At 38.1% G+C, this 15,181-nt stretch overlaps 1 protein-coding gene across 2 annotated transcripts in view; it reads left to right on the forward strand.

Moving 5' to 3' along the window:
- Nucleotides 1–15,181, forward strand: part of LOC140489198 (myosin-9-like) — a 166,534-nt gene that overhangs the window by 87,764 nt on the left and 63,589 nt on the right. For both annotated transcript variants that reach the window (XM_072588474.1, XM_072588475.1), the window contains 4 exons: nt 5,038–5,190; nt 11,403–11,576; nt 11,664–11,837; nt 12,098–12,212. In XM_072588474.1, the coding sequence (XP_072444575.1) occupies nt 5,038–5,190; nt 11,403–11,576; nt 11,664–11,837; nt 12,098–12,212 (616 nt within the window). The remainder of the gene's footprint in view (nt 1–5,037; nt 5,191–11,402; nt 11,577–11,663; nt 11,838–12,097; nt 12,213–15,181) is intronic.

Raw genomic sequence — 15,181 nt, forward strand, 5'->3', positions numbered from 1 at the left:
CAACAAGTTACAATCAGGCATTCAAACGTTTGAGAGAGAGAATAGTGTGTTGAACTCCCACGTTTTACCAGTTTTTCAGCTTTTTAAATGTTGTTAAAAGGAGATATTAAGTTGAAGCTTTTCATCTTGCATCTTCTAAGTTGCAAGAAACCAGACTTGGAAAAAGTGCACCAACCATCATTGGCATGGAGATAGTTGATAGATGATGCTGCCATCATCCTTAGTTCTCAGTCCAGACAGAGAGGCTCCAATTGGTCTGCATGTTGCCTTGGGCCGCAGCAGATTTTTGGCAAAGGAGTTAGAGAGACTGCCACTGAGAAGAGTACCTTGATGAATGTACTGCATTATATAGATTCGAGCACACTCAAATGCATCAAACTGTGGGCCTGGCTGATCGTATTAAATTGGTTGTCATTGTATTTCTGAACAGTCTGGTTTACTTAGTAAATTCTATCCAGTGACAGAATTGCATCTCCTGTTGAATGTGGTTGTGAACATGGGCTGATTGAACACTGTTGGCATGTTGCCCACTGGTATCCCCAGTGATTCTTTTCTCTTGCAATCTCTATTCCAACAGCAGCATGCTGATCAATCAGTCTACCTACATGGTTTGCGAATTAAGTTTGACAGTTAACAGTTCCTGCTGCAATGTCATGCCAGCGATGGTCCAGTCAATTATCCTACTTTTCTTCCATAGTTTAAACTTCTTGTTCCTCCTTCTCTGGTTTCTTGCATTGTAGTCTTGATGAGTGCAAGATGAACAGCTTTGACTTTTGGCAGTGTTTAAATTCTGTACTTCAAACAATAACAAACTGCAGGCGAACATATCTGTCTCAAGATAGTGGCTACTGGGAATTAGCTATTTTTCTACTGTATTTCTCACATGGCTAATTTCTACAGTAAAACCTTTCATAATAATTAGCAACACAGCATAGAAAATATAAGTAAGCCATTGGTCCTTTTTTAAGAGTGTTTGAGAATTCAATATGATGATGATGATGAATCATCCAACTCAATACCTTGTTTCCACTTTTCGCCCCCTATCCTTTGATCACATATTAGCCCAAAGAATTGTATCTCTCACCTCAAACATTCAATATTTGGCCTCTCCTTTCTGTGACAGTGAATACCACAGGGTTGCTGATCTGGGTGAAGACATTTCATAAGCTTGTAAGTTACAGAAGCAGAATTAGGCCATTTGACCCATAGTCTGTTTTGCCATTCAATCAAGGCTGATAAGCTCTTGGTGCTGTGCTTCTCCCCTCCTCGCCCCCCCCCCCCGCCCAACCTTTTCCTGCCTTCTCCCTGTAACCCTTCAACCCTTACCAATGAAAAATCTGTCTAACTCCTTAAACATATTCACTGTACTTTGGGGTAGCAAATTCCACCTTCTCATTTTTCCTCATCTCAGTCCAAAATGGTCTATCGCGTATCCTTAAACTGTGATTCTTGGGTCTGTATTTCCCATTATCAGGAATATCTTTTCCACATTTACCCTGTTCAGTCCTGTTTCTTAAAAAAAAAACTTTATAGGTTTCGATACGATCATCCCCCATCTAAACTCCAGTGAGTGTAAACCTAATCAAGTTTCTCTTTTATCAACCCTGCTATCCCAGAAATCAATTACAGTTTCTGCGGGGAAACTAAAACAAAGCAATAAACTTTGCCTTCGAGGAAGAAATTAACTAGCTCCTTTTTTGTTTTTGGCTTTTACTTGAGTGTGAGTCAAAACAAATATAAATTTAAAAATTTTATTTACAGGCAAATGATTCCTTAAATGAAAAAAGTGAATTTCACTAATGCAATAAGGTGTCTTACAGGACCTCAAGAACCTACTTTGCTCCCTTCATCAATGTGGTATCTGTGTAATTGCCGAGTCTCTCAACATTGACTTTAGTAAGCCAGAACGCTCAATTTCTCACTCAAACTGCAACAGTTCAAGAACGCAGCTAAACAATACCACCTCAAGTTTAAAGATGGGCAATAAATGCTGGCCCAGCCAGCACTGCGTCATTCCATGAATTGATAAAAATTAAAATTGATTCGGCACTGATTGTGGCAACTGATTGAGGTTCCCAGATACATGACGGGCGTCCGTCAACAAATGGTTTCTCGTTAAAGTCACGTCAAACCAGATGGAATGTCTCTCCAGAATTTATTTTCAAACAACCGAAGACCCAGTCTTGTCTTGGACACTTACTTTTATTACATGTCTGAGCTTTTAGCAGTGTTGCTCTTCACAAGAACATTTGTAATTCGGATATTTTTAACGCCAGATGAAAAATGGCCCTATTCATAGAGAACCAGGCATGTTCCTAATTATACAAGAAGATTGATAATTGTGTTTTGCTGTAGTTACCTCCATTTACATATGTGTACTGGTGTCTTCTGCCTCCAGTTCACCTCCCACTGCATTAATTCTGTTTGACCTTCTTGTTGGTTGGATTCCCTAAAGTATGGAAACAGGCCATTTGGCCCAACATGTCCATGCCGAACCTCCAAAGATTAACCCACTCAGATCCATTCTCCTACCCTCTATTTACCCCTGACTAATGCACCTAACACTATGGCAGTTTAGCATGGCCAGTTCACCTAACCTGCCCATCTTTGGACTGTGGGAAGAAACTGGAGCACTTAGAGGAAACCCATGCAAGACATGGAGAGAATGTCTGTGTGGAGTTTGCACAATCGCTCAAGGCAGGAATTGAACCCAGGTCCCAGGTGCTGTGAGGCAGCAGTGCTAACGACTGAGCCACCATGCAAGGGATGAATTGCCATTTTCTCAAAATATAAATATGTACATGTCAATATGATGTGGCAAACATATTGCTTGTTTGTCATGTTACCTTGACATGAGAAAATGACAATTCATCCCTTTTTTAACTGATGCTCTTAAAAAGCCCTTTACAAACATTCTTAAATACATTTTAAAGAAATGTTACTTTTTTTCTTTCTGTACTGCATCTAATTTAAAGATTCCTCACATACCTGAGAGCTTCATTAACTGAATATTTATTTTGCAGACTCATTCTTAATATCTCCCATGGTTTATTGCCAGTCCTGTAATGCCTGTAAAGTAATACTGATAGAAATCTGCCCCTATGGTTCTGTTCCTGTTCAGAATGGATAGAGAGAAAGATCGCCTCTTTCTTTCTTTTCTCCCTGCTGCATAGTCGCCACAGTAGCCCGGTAATCGCCGAATACAGTGCTACCTAAGTTTTCTTGTAATCAGAACTACCTATTTTCTCTTGTAATCATTTTGTGGCCAGTAAATCTGTTTCACAGCACTTTGAGAATATCCATATAATATAACATGAGTAGTTAATTAAAAACACAATTATTGAATTCACTGAAATTCTTGCGGGTCTACATACATCCTGCATAGTCAATATTATGAAATATTTTTGGTAATTGCCATTATTGTAAGCAAGTTCCCTGTGGCATATTCTCAGTGAATTTCTCAGGACTGAGAAATGTGAATTAAGTATAAAATGTAGGAGCAGATATTGTCCATTCAGCCCACTAATTCAAATAAGATCGTGGCTGATCTGACCTCTCACTCCATTTTCTTGGCTTTATCACTGACCCTTGATTTCTTTACGGTTAAAAGTCTGTCTGTTGCAGTCTTGAATATACTTAACAACCCAGCCTCATTAGGTGCAGTAAAGAGTTCCACTGTCCTCCAGAGAAGAAATTCCCTCACCTGTCATAAGTTTGCAACTTTTTCCTAAGATTATGCCCTCTAGTCCCAGTCTATCATAGTCAGAGTGTCATGGTTATACAGCAAAGAAACAGGCCCTTCAGCCCAACTCATACTTGCTGACCAGACATACCAGTCTGATCTAATCCCATTTGCCAGCGTTTGGCCCCTACCCCTTTAAATGCTTCTTATTCATATACTCATCCAGACTACTTTTTAAATATTGTAATTATACCAGACTCCTCCACTTCCTCTGGCAGCTTGTTCCATACATGCACTATCCTCTCCATGAAAAATTTGCCCTTTAGTTCCTTTTTTAAGTATTTCCCTTCTCCCCTAAACCGATGCCTTCTAGTTTTGAACTCCCCCACCCAAGGAAGGAGGAGTGTGGCTGTTCTACCCAATTAAGTCCCCTAAGGTTCTTATATTTTAATAAGGTCATCTCTCATTTTTCTAATCTCAGTCCGTGCAGGCCCAATCTACTCAACCTCTCCTCGTTACAGTCCCACCATACCCAGTATCTTAAGTTACCAAGTAACTTTCTCTGGACTGCCTCTAATGCCAGTATATCTTTCCTTTAGGTAATGGCCCCAAACTGTTAGCAATATTCCAGCTGTGATCTGACTAATGCCTTTTTTAAAAAAAGTAAAAGCTCCTACTTTTATGTTCCCTTCCCTTTGAAACAAAGGCTAACATCCCATTTGCCTTCCCTGTTAACCAATGATTGCCAATTTTGTGTTTTATGATCATGGGCTCTCAAATCCCTTTATTCTATAGCTTTCTACAGTTTTTCTGCATTTAAATAATAATCACACTTTTTCCTATCAAAGTCCATAACCCCTCATTTTTCCACATTGATTTCCATCTGCTAAACTTTTGCCCACTCATTTAACTTGTCTATTCTTATCACTCGTCTTCTCACCTATTTTGTCATCCACAAACCTGGCTATAGTGCCTTCACTTTCCTCATCCAAGTTGTTAATGTATGGTGTAAGTAATTTTGTAATACTTAACTGTGCATTGAGATAAGTATAACAAGGAAGAAGAATCTGGCTGAAGTTGGCAGACTAACATAGATCCACATAGACCCGCATTAATAACTTGTTGAACCTTGTGCTGTTGGCATATTTGTGATGCTTTTGATAGATACTGCAAACCAAATAATTTCACAATGCATCCTATTTTAAAAGACAGTTGCACATTTCATACTCTGCCTTATGTTTAATTTTTTCAAAGCTATTCTTGCATGTATTATTCAGTTTTGATAATCAGTAATTATTTGACCTTTTCACTTTTTTGTCTTAAATAGCTTACCTGAATTTTGTTTTACGTTTTAGGCTGACTTTGCTGTTGAGGCTTTGGCCAAAGCCACTTACGAGCGCCTCTTCCGTTGGCTGGTTATGCGCATCAACAAAGCTTTGGATAGGACCAAGAGACAGGGTGCTTCCTTTGTGGGCATTCTGGATATTGCTGGCTTTGAGATTTTTGAGGTATCTTGGAATTAATTGGGTTGTTTGGTTGGAGGTATTTCAAAGTTGAGGGTAATTTGCTGATCTGACAACCAAGAGCAGGAAGAGCCTTTGTGGCTGTACTAGGGCAGTATTTCAGGGCTATTTATAATAGTTTATAACCTGCAACTGTTAAGCCAATTTCCCTTCTGTTTAAATTATGGGCCTCCTCCTTGGAAACCAACCCAAACAAGCAGACAACACAACCAAAAACTGTAGCCACATTGCCTTAAATCAAAGACATATCAGCAATAACTTCCAGACTACTCAGACCCCTTGGTATCATGGTAGCCCACAAACCTACCAATACATTTCAACAGCGACTAATAAACTTAAAGGGTCCTTTAGATATTAACAGCAAAACTAATGTCGTTTACAAGAACTGTAAGAAACAATACATTGGAAACTTGTCATCACGATACAGTAACACCAACTAGCCACCAAAAGACATGACCCACTATCAGTAGTTTCCATATGTACAGACAAAGATGATCAACAAACATATCCTAAGACAGATGAAACAAAGACATACATGAGAATTCTTTGAGGCATGGCATTCTAACCAGAATTCCAACAATAAACACACAAGATCTAAACCAATCTCCCTCCCTTGAAAAAAGGAGCTGCAAATGACACTACCCACCTTAAGAAACCAAGACCTATAAATGGAGAGGTGGGACATACCACCAGCACTTCACTGAAGATACTAACTGATGTTACCTAGTATGGTGACGAAACATTTGAAAACAAGCCTCATCTTGGTGAGCTAACTTATCTACATGTCATCAACCTGAGTTGCAAATCTTCTCAAAAATCGCTATGGTCCTTGTATCTGTTATTTTATGCCAGTTTTTTTTTTAAACCTCTAGAGAGGATGACTTTTGGGGCAAATATTGAATGTATTTCAAAGACTTGACATTAAGCTGATAAATATCCAGACTTAGATTGTAGACTTTTTGAACCAACTTGAATATTTGAATTGAAATGTTTCAATTTAAAGGTATTAAATAAACGTCTATGTACTGTTGTTGATGAGCAATACTTATCTTTGTTTAGGACTGCAATTCACGAATTCATGTACAGGTCATTTTATGCATGTTTTGTGAACATAAATTTGTAACATGATTGAGTTGGAGGCGCTTTCTAAAGTGTGAAGTTTTAAAGCATATATTGATTATAATGCGATTTTGGTGTTAGTTTAAATGGTGCTGCTGTTATACAAAAATTGTGTAAGACGGGTTTGCATGAGAATTGAACTACTGCAATATAGCAGAACTGACTGACTGTACAAGTGATTCTACTATTATGCGTAAGTTGTGTTCTTGTGCAGCCCTGTGCGATACAGAAATCGCACAATACCACACACTTGGTGTTGTGATGAAATCGCATTATAGCCAACGCACACTTTAAAAGTTCACATTTTAGAGAAAACATTCCCCATTCACCCAGCACATTACAGCCAATTTGCGTAAACGAAAGATGCATTACAGTAGAACTGCCTGTAATTGGATTTCATGTTTAACCTTCATTGCTCTACTTAGCTAGAGAAACCTGGAATAGTGAGCAAGTATGTAAGTGTTTTACTACTACCCTGCTCCAATTACATCACATTTCAGATGTCAAGTATCTTGATCAACCACTCCCAGGTTCTGTAGAGTACAGTTGATTTCAGTAGTGCACTTCTTAAATTTGCATATTTCACTCTTCAAATTTCAGGCTGATGTGACCATTTCTTCCCATGCTGATTAACAGCGTGCCAAATTGAGTCACGTTGCCAATTTAGATTCAGTTTAAAGGTGGCATTCCTATCTGGATACATGTCCATTAGAAGCTAGGTTGAAATTGTTCAGAATTATCACTGTTCAAACTATGACAAATGGATGCAGCCAGGGATCTTGTCAGAGTTTTGCATAATCCGTGTGAACTGATTTTCTAGCCCAGATTCTGCAGTGAGAATAAGTAGAATTAAGTTGGCCATCTAGGTATTAATGTGTTGAAAACAAACAAAACTTGAGGCCGTAATGATGTATCTGATTTTCTGAAATCATTAATCTAATTAATACTACCCTTAAAGAAAATTTAAAATGGTATGAATAATCGTAAATCTAAGGACTGGGAGTGCGTTAGAAACAATCAAGTTGATTAAAACGGGGAAAATTAGAATTCAAGTAAAATCAGGAATATAAAAACAAAATATTTTACAAGTAATATTGACTGCTTAAAAGCAGAAGCAAGAGTATTTATGAGGGATGGACAGTGATGTTGGACAAATTTTGTGTTAATCTTTTCAGTAGAAACTGCATATTAGACACCATAAGTCGAGGGTTAATCTAAGGACTAATGAGAATGAGAAATTTTTAAACTAATATTCATCAGCAGAGAAAACGGTGCCACGGTGGCAGTGTTTAGCATTGTTGCCTCATAGTACCAGGCAGCTGGCTTTGTTTCCAGCATTGGGGGACTGTCTTTATGGAGTTTGCACATTCTCCTTGAATTCACCTGGGTTTTCACTGGGTACTCTAGTTTCCTCCCGCAGTCTAAAGATGTGATGATTTGGTGGATTGGCCATGAGAAAATGAAAGCTATGGGAGTACAACTGGGTTGGGGGAGGGGAATCTGGGTGAGATGCTCTTCCCCGGGTCAGTATAGAATAATTGGGCCGCATGATCTCTTTCCACACTGATATTCTGTGAGAAACACAAATGAACAAAACCAGACAAATCCTCAAGACCAAAATCCAAGGGTTCAAAAAAGACCCCACTGCAGATGGATTGCAAGTGCTCTCCAAGTTTTCACATTTTGTAGATTTTTGAAAAGTCCCAGTAGAGATTTTTAATCCATTTGTTCAGTTGTTTTATGACATCCCCCGGAGCAGGTCGTATACTACTACACCAGAAGCCCCCCCACCCCAACCATTCTGAAGAGAAATTTTAATCCACCTGTTCAGATTTGTTAAGGCTGGACAGGGGAGAACCTGGTTCAGAGAAATGGATGTTACCACTGCACCACAAGTCCTTATTTGAAAAATAACAAATATAATACAGCTGTCAGGAGTTGGGGGAGAAAAGAGAGCTATAGGCTGGTCATTGGAAAAAAACAGAACTCTATTATGCAGATCTTAAAGCAATTCAAGTATTAAATGTAAAATAAAAAATCAGCATGATTTTACAAATAGGAAATCCCATGTAATGAATTTGAGTTTTTTGAGAATGTAAATACTCTAGTAGATCAAGGGGTAGGTATCATATGTGTCCTTGGATTATGAAAGGTCATTTGGTATGCCGTACTGAAACTCAATACGAAAGGTAAGTCTTCATGGAGTTGAGTATGAATTTTTTCCTCTTAATTGCTTTTTCTTCTGTACTGTCTTCCGTGGCTCATGCATGGCAGAGACATCGAGAACCAGAAGTCAATGATGTGAATGCTCGGCATGCTGATTGCTGTGTCCCAACACTTGGGGTGCTTGAAACATGTTGAACTCAACATATATGGTGGATTATTAACCAACATGAAGCATAAAGTGGGGTTAGGTGGGTTATTTTCAAGTTGACCTGTTACTGGTGGAGTGCCACAGTGCTGGGGCATCACTTACAAAATTTTATGAGTTGTCTAGGTTTGCTGATATAAAGCAAGCTGAGAATTTAAGTTGTAGGGAGGACATGAGCCACAGAGATACAGAGTTAAGTGAATGGGTAACAGGGTGACAGATGGAGTATGGTGTAAGAAAGTGAAGTTATTTATTTTGCTTGTAAGAATGGAAGAAATAATTCCACCCTCTGTTAATGGTTTGGAATTTCTAAGAGTGTTGATCTTTTGAGAAAAAGAGGCATGCTTGTATAATAAACACACAATTAGTTTGCAAGTACAGCAGACAATTAGAAAAGCAAATGGTATATTGGCCTTTTCTGAGTTTGCCATAACTACCGGTGTTTGTGGGGGGGGCGGGAAATCATATGGCACAGTGATAGTGTCCCTCCCTGATTCAAATGCAATTGCTCTAAAAGTAACATAACTTGTCTGATCATATTGCTTAAAATTCTCTACTATAGCTGTTGTCGGAGTAGTTAAATTCTCAGCAAAATCTAATTAATTTGTCAAGTGGTACATTGATCTTTATTATCTTGGAATACAAGAATAAGAGTATTTCTGCAGTTGTATGGAGTTTTGACTTCATCTGGAATGCAGCATGCAATTCTGACTACCTAGTTAAGGATATGTTTACCTCCTGGATTGGTACAGTGTACGCTCACTAGATTGGTAGCTGGCAAGAGGGTGTTCTCCAGTGATGAGACTGAGTGAGTGAATTTATATTCTCTGGGTTTAAATTCTTAAGTGTAGAAGAATGAATGTTGAAAAATTCAAGATTGCAAAGGGCTTGACAGATTGTTGAGTGTCTTTTTCCAGGCCTAGAACAAGAGGTGAGAATTTCAGTAGAAGATCCAATCATTTATGGCAGATTTGAGAAACTTCTTTACTGAAAGTGTGGAATATTTCAAGTTTTCCACTGAGGGGCATGGGCAGGCTATTGATAATATATTTAAGGTTGGGGTAGACAGATTCATATTTGTCAGGAATGTAGAGATAAGGTGGCAGCTCCAAGAGTGGAGATTTAACCCAATTTCAGCTGTCATCATATTACCTGCCTGAGCAGTCTTGATGGGCAGTAGAGTTTGTTCCCCTCTAATCTTAATGTGTGAATATCACTGGCTGAATGTTAATGTCCTTTTTTATGAATCTGTCTTTGAATATTGTCATAAATTGTGGTTTACAAAAATTGGTGGTTGTTATCATAGAATTCCAATAACACTTTTTATATTAAAGCCCCTGTTCAGTAGTCTGAAATGTAGAAACTAATACATGAAACTCCCTTGTCTGAGTAAAAGGTTATTCAAGTTGATGTTGGGAAAGGAAATTGTTACAAGTGACTATCCTATCCATGTGTATATTGATGGTTGGAAGTATACTACAGGTCCATCAACATCTGGAAGGAGTGGGAAGGAATATTATTGAAACTTTGATATCACCCTTCAGAATTCTTAAATATATTGCTTAGTAGGCGATGTTACATGTTTTTTGATAGAGCCTCAAGATAATAACCTGGAGCAAGACACTTAAATATTAAAAGTTTGATACATCCCATTCTTAAGTTGCCGCTTTGTCCAAGGGGTTTACCATGTGGATGATCATAAGTTTCATTGTCCTTTCTTATATGAAAAATTCCTAAATGAAGGTATGATTTGGAGATGTTGGTGTTGTACAAAGTTAAAAATCGCAATGATCTTTCCTGAAGAAGGGCTCATGCCCGAAACGTCGATTCTCCTGCTCCTTGGATGCTGCCTGACCTGCGCTTTTCCAGCAACACATTTTCAGCTCTGATCTCCAGCATCTACAGTCCTCACTTTCTCCTAAAAATCGCAATACCAAGTTATAGTCCAACTTTAACTTAATTGGAAGCATTAGCTTTTGGAGCGCTGCTGTTTCATCAGGTGGTTGTTTAACAACTATAACCTGGTGTTGTGATTTTTAACTAGGTGAAGGTAATTATAGAGAGGCTGAATAGGCTGGGGCTGTTTTCCCTGGATCTTCAGAGGCTGAGGTTTATAGAGGTTTATAAAATCATGAGGGGCATGGGTAGAGTAAATAGACAGTCTTTTCTTTGGGTTGGTGGGGGGGTCTAGAACTGGAGGGCAGATGTTTAGGGTGAGAAGCTGAAGATTTAAAAGGGACCTAAGGAGCAACTTTTTTCTCAGAGGGTGGTGTGTGTTAGGAATGAGCTGTCAGAGGAAGTGCTAGAGGCTGGTAAAATTACAACATTTAAAAGACATATCTGGATGAGTAAATGAGTAGGAAGGGTTTAGAGGGATATGGGCCAAGTGCTGGCATGTGAGACAAGGTTAATTTAGGATAATTTATTCAGTGTGGATGAGTCAGACTGATGGGTTTGTTTTCATGCTGGACATCTCTGTGACTCTCTGTAAAGGTGTGATGTAGTCTTAGTGTGTAATTCCCTAAGGTTGTAATGTCAACATTGTCTGACTAACTAATGATGAGATCCTACAAGAACAAAACAAGGCAGGAACTTTGCTGATCTTGACTAAGAAAGAGGTGCTTTGCAGTAAAACCGACAAATTGTTACGTGGTACTATCTAATTCTTACTCCCTTCCCAGTAACTTTATTTTCTGTGCTTTTACAGCTAAACTCCTTTGAACAGTTGTGCATTAACTACACAAATGAAAAACTGCAACAGCTCTTTAATCACACGATGTTTATTCTGGAGCAAGAAGAATATCAACGAGAAGGAATTGAATGGAACTTTATTGATTTTGGTCTTGACTTGCAACCTTGCATTGACTTAATCGAAAAATCTGTAAGTCTTTGTTCCCTTAATGCTTTTAGTTAATTTGCTTCCCAGAAGAATATTGGGGCTAACTTGTTTCTCAAAAATATTTTTCAGGCTAGCCCTCCTGGTATTCTGGCTCTGCTTGATGAAGAGTGCTGGTTCCCCAAAGCCACTGACAAGACATTTGTTGAGAAAGTGATGCAGGAGCAGGGAACCCATCCTAAGTTCCAGAAACCTAAGCAGCTAAAAGACAAAGCTGACTTCTGCATTATTCATTATGCTGGCAAGGTGAGTTGATTCTAAACTTGATGAGCTGTCATTTGTGTGGTTTATCTAAAAGAATTATTATGAGTGTATAAGCTGGTCCAGTCATTTTAATTGCCATTTTGTTGAACTGTTTTAGTCTCTTTACCTTATTATGTGCTATCTACACAGAACACAGCAAAATCTATATGCTCCAAACTTCATAATCAGAATCCAACCAACCATATAATGATATTTGATTCACTGTGTAGAGATTATTGGGTAATACCTCCTTTTTAATGCAGGTGGACTACAAAGCAAATGAATGGCTGATGAAAAATATGGACCCACTGAATGATAACATTGCCACCTTACTGCATCAATCTTCTGATAAGTTTATAGCTGATCTCTGGAGGGATGGTAGGTGAAAATAAATAACCTGGTTGTCTCTATACTTTTATTCTCAGGTTTATGTTGGTTTGGATTTCAGATTTTTTTAAATGCAGAGCATGGTCTGTTGCATGTTTCCTGAATCTAGAAAGCAACACATTTTAATATTGGTGAATTTTAATTTGGTATTCCAGTCACTTGTCAAACTGAATTTTGAAAGTCTTTACAATGTGTACCTAATTATAACACTGGGATTGCAAGGGTCCAACACAGACATACCCACAGTGTGGAACTGAGCCTTAATTTAGTTCATGTAATGGAAATGTGCTAGCCGTTGGTTGCCTTTCTGTCTTGCAGATGGGACAGTCAAATCTTGGCTTCAGATGAGTTTTAGTTGCTTAGAAAATTGGTTAGGCAAACTAATTTAAATTTCTTCTTCTAAGCAATGATTAGTAAATTGAGTAGTGAAGTGTTTCATCCCACTAATGCAATTGCCATTTAGACTTTTGCTTATTACAGAAATCAGCTTAGAAAAAAGTGGTCTGTAGAATACAACAAATATCATCATTTTCCTTCTATGTGGAATACATCCATTTATTGTTTGAAATTTCATGGGTTTAATTACTTTGAGCAAGGACATATGAGAAAAAGGGGCAAAATTAGGCTATATGCCACATTGAACTTTATCATTCAGACCATAGTGCATGAAGCTTTCTCAGCCGTTCACTATGATAGCTGTTCTTCAGGTTCAGCTCTACCTTCCTGTACATTATCTGTGTCACTTAGTTTCCTGAGAAACCAAAATTCAACCTAACTTAGCCTTAAATATATTCAACAATAAAGCATCCACAACCCTCTGGGGTGAATAATTCCAAACATTTACAATCCTTTGAATTAATAAATCTCTTCTCAATCCTAAATTGTTGATATCTTATTCTGAGATTATATCCCCATAGTCTGGATTCCCTACCCAGCGATAACAAGCTCTGTCTCTACTGTGTCAAACCCCTTCAGGATTTTGCATACTTCAAATAAGATCAATTCTTCTTCTTTTTAAATTCTAGAACTTTTTTTCCACCCTGTCGTCATAAAACAGCCCTGTTATCCCAAAGGTCAATCGAGGAAATGTTTGCTGTATTGCCTTCAATGCATAAGTATCTATCTCTTAAAGATGGAGATCAAACTGTGTGAAGCACTCCACTTGTGCTGTCACCAAAACCACACAATTATGCCAAATTTCCTTATCTTCTACCAATTACCTTTTATAATGAAGACGAACATTCCATATGTCGTCCTAATTTCTATTGCAGCGTGCTAACTTGTTGGATTCCCTGTACAGCTACATAAGTCTGTCTGAATATCAGCATTTACAAGTTTTGCATCTTATTTTAGATGACTTTTTTTCTAAAATTTTGCTTTTATATTTTGACAATATATATAAAGTGAATAACCTCATTGCCCTCATTTTTTTTCTACCTACCTATCTTACTGATTGCTTATTAAATCTGTCTGTACCTCTTTGTAACTTCTGTCCCCTCAGCCTGTGTTTCCACCTAGCTTTGTATAGTTAGCACACTTGGGTGACAGTGTATTGTTTCTAAGTATTTATCATAGTTAAAAGCTGAGATCCTAGCATTGATCTTTATGCCACTCCACCAGTTGCAGTCAGTCTACTGTTTCTAATGCAGGTCTGTTAACCAATCCTTTGTCCATGAGCTTTTAAATTGCACGTTATTGTTTTGTATGGCACACTTTCAGAAATTCAAGTAGGCTCTGTCTGCCACTTTCTCCTTCTCTTGCGCAATGTTTTTTTTAATTTAAGAAGTTTCCTTTTCATAATATTGTTGTCTTTCTCTTTGTTAATGCATTGAGAAAATCATGTATTTTTAAAACTACTTTGCTATTAGATTCCAGTGTTTTCTTGACCACTGCAGTCAGGCTAGTAAAGTAGCAGGTTGAGATTTTTCTTGCATTTCACCTTAAGCTATTTGTATTGGAAACTGTGTATTACTGTATTCCTTGTAAAATGGAAGCAATTAACCTGTTTAGTTGCACTTATTTTACTCTAGCAAAGATGTTTCATTTTTAGCTGTACATGTCCATTTATAAATCCACAATAACACACTAGCCCAAGATGAACAGGTGATCTACCTACTGGCCTGTGTTAATGTTGCTCAGTAACTTGATATCAAGAACTGATGAGTGACCTTTGTCTTTTATATTTCCCTACCCCTCACTGTTGAGAAGAATGCCTGGTCTCCACTCAGCACCTGCTTCGAAAGAATCAGTCAATGCTGTAATTACTAAATGACTCATTTAACAATTGTCTAAGTGCCTAAGGAGACCAAATTTTGTGTATCTTGTAGTTTCATTGTTAGTTTTTTAAAGAATTTTTTTCTTATTTTGCCTTGATGTCTCTGTGTCTGTTGCAGAGATAAAAAGCTTTCAGAGAGCCTATTTCTATACACGCTTTCCTATTCTACATCTAGAACCAGGTGATGTGAGAGAGGAGACTGTGATAGTGCCGTAGATCGATGCTTCCAAGAATCGCCTGCTTTGAATGCTCATCTTTCCTCTCCATTCCTGCTTGTGCAGTTTTCTTTTCTGTTTCCCCTTCGCTTGAGGTTAATGCAGCTCAACTATTTCAACAGCGCCTCATCCCGAGCTGCAATGGTGAAACATGTTCCACCAACTCGTAAGCAAGATGCACCTGTGTGGAAAAAGTTGAAATTAGCTTGATCTTAGTAGTGACTCGTTTTTGGAATACAAGGAATTTTCTTCTGCATTCAATAATGAGCCTGATTTCATAAGTATAATCATTTGGTTTTTGTTGGACCTAAATTCAGATATAGCTTTTTGTTCTTGGGGCTTGGTGACGTGCCAGTTTCTTTAAGATAGTGGTCATTACAAACTAAACCTCAATTAAGCATTTTTTAAAACTGTCCTTTCCACAATTCCACCTTCTCTTACTTCCAATTTGGTGTCCAGCACCCCATCGT

Source organism: Chiloscyllium punctatum, chromosome 18 (assembly GCF_047496795.1).
Source record: "Chiloscyllium punctatum isolate Juve2018m chromosome 18, sChiPun1.3, whole genome shotgun sequence".
Classification (NCBI taxonomy): domain Eukaryota; kingdom Metazoa; phylum Chordata; class Chondrichthyes; order Orectolobiformes; family Hemiscylliidae; genus Chiloscyllium; species Chiloscyllium punctatum.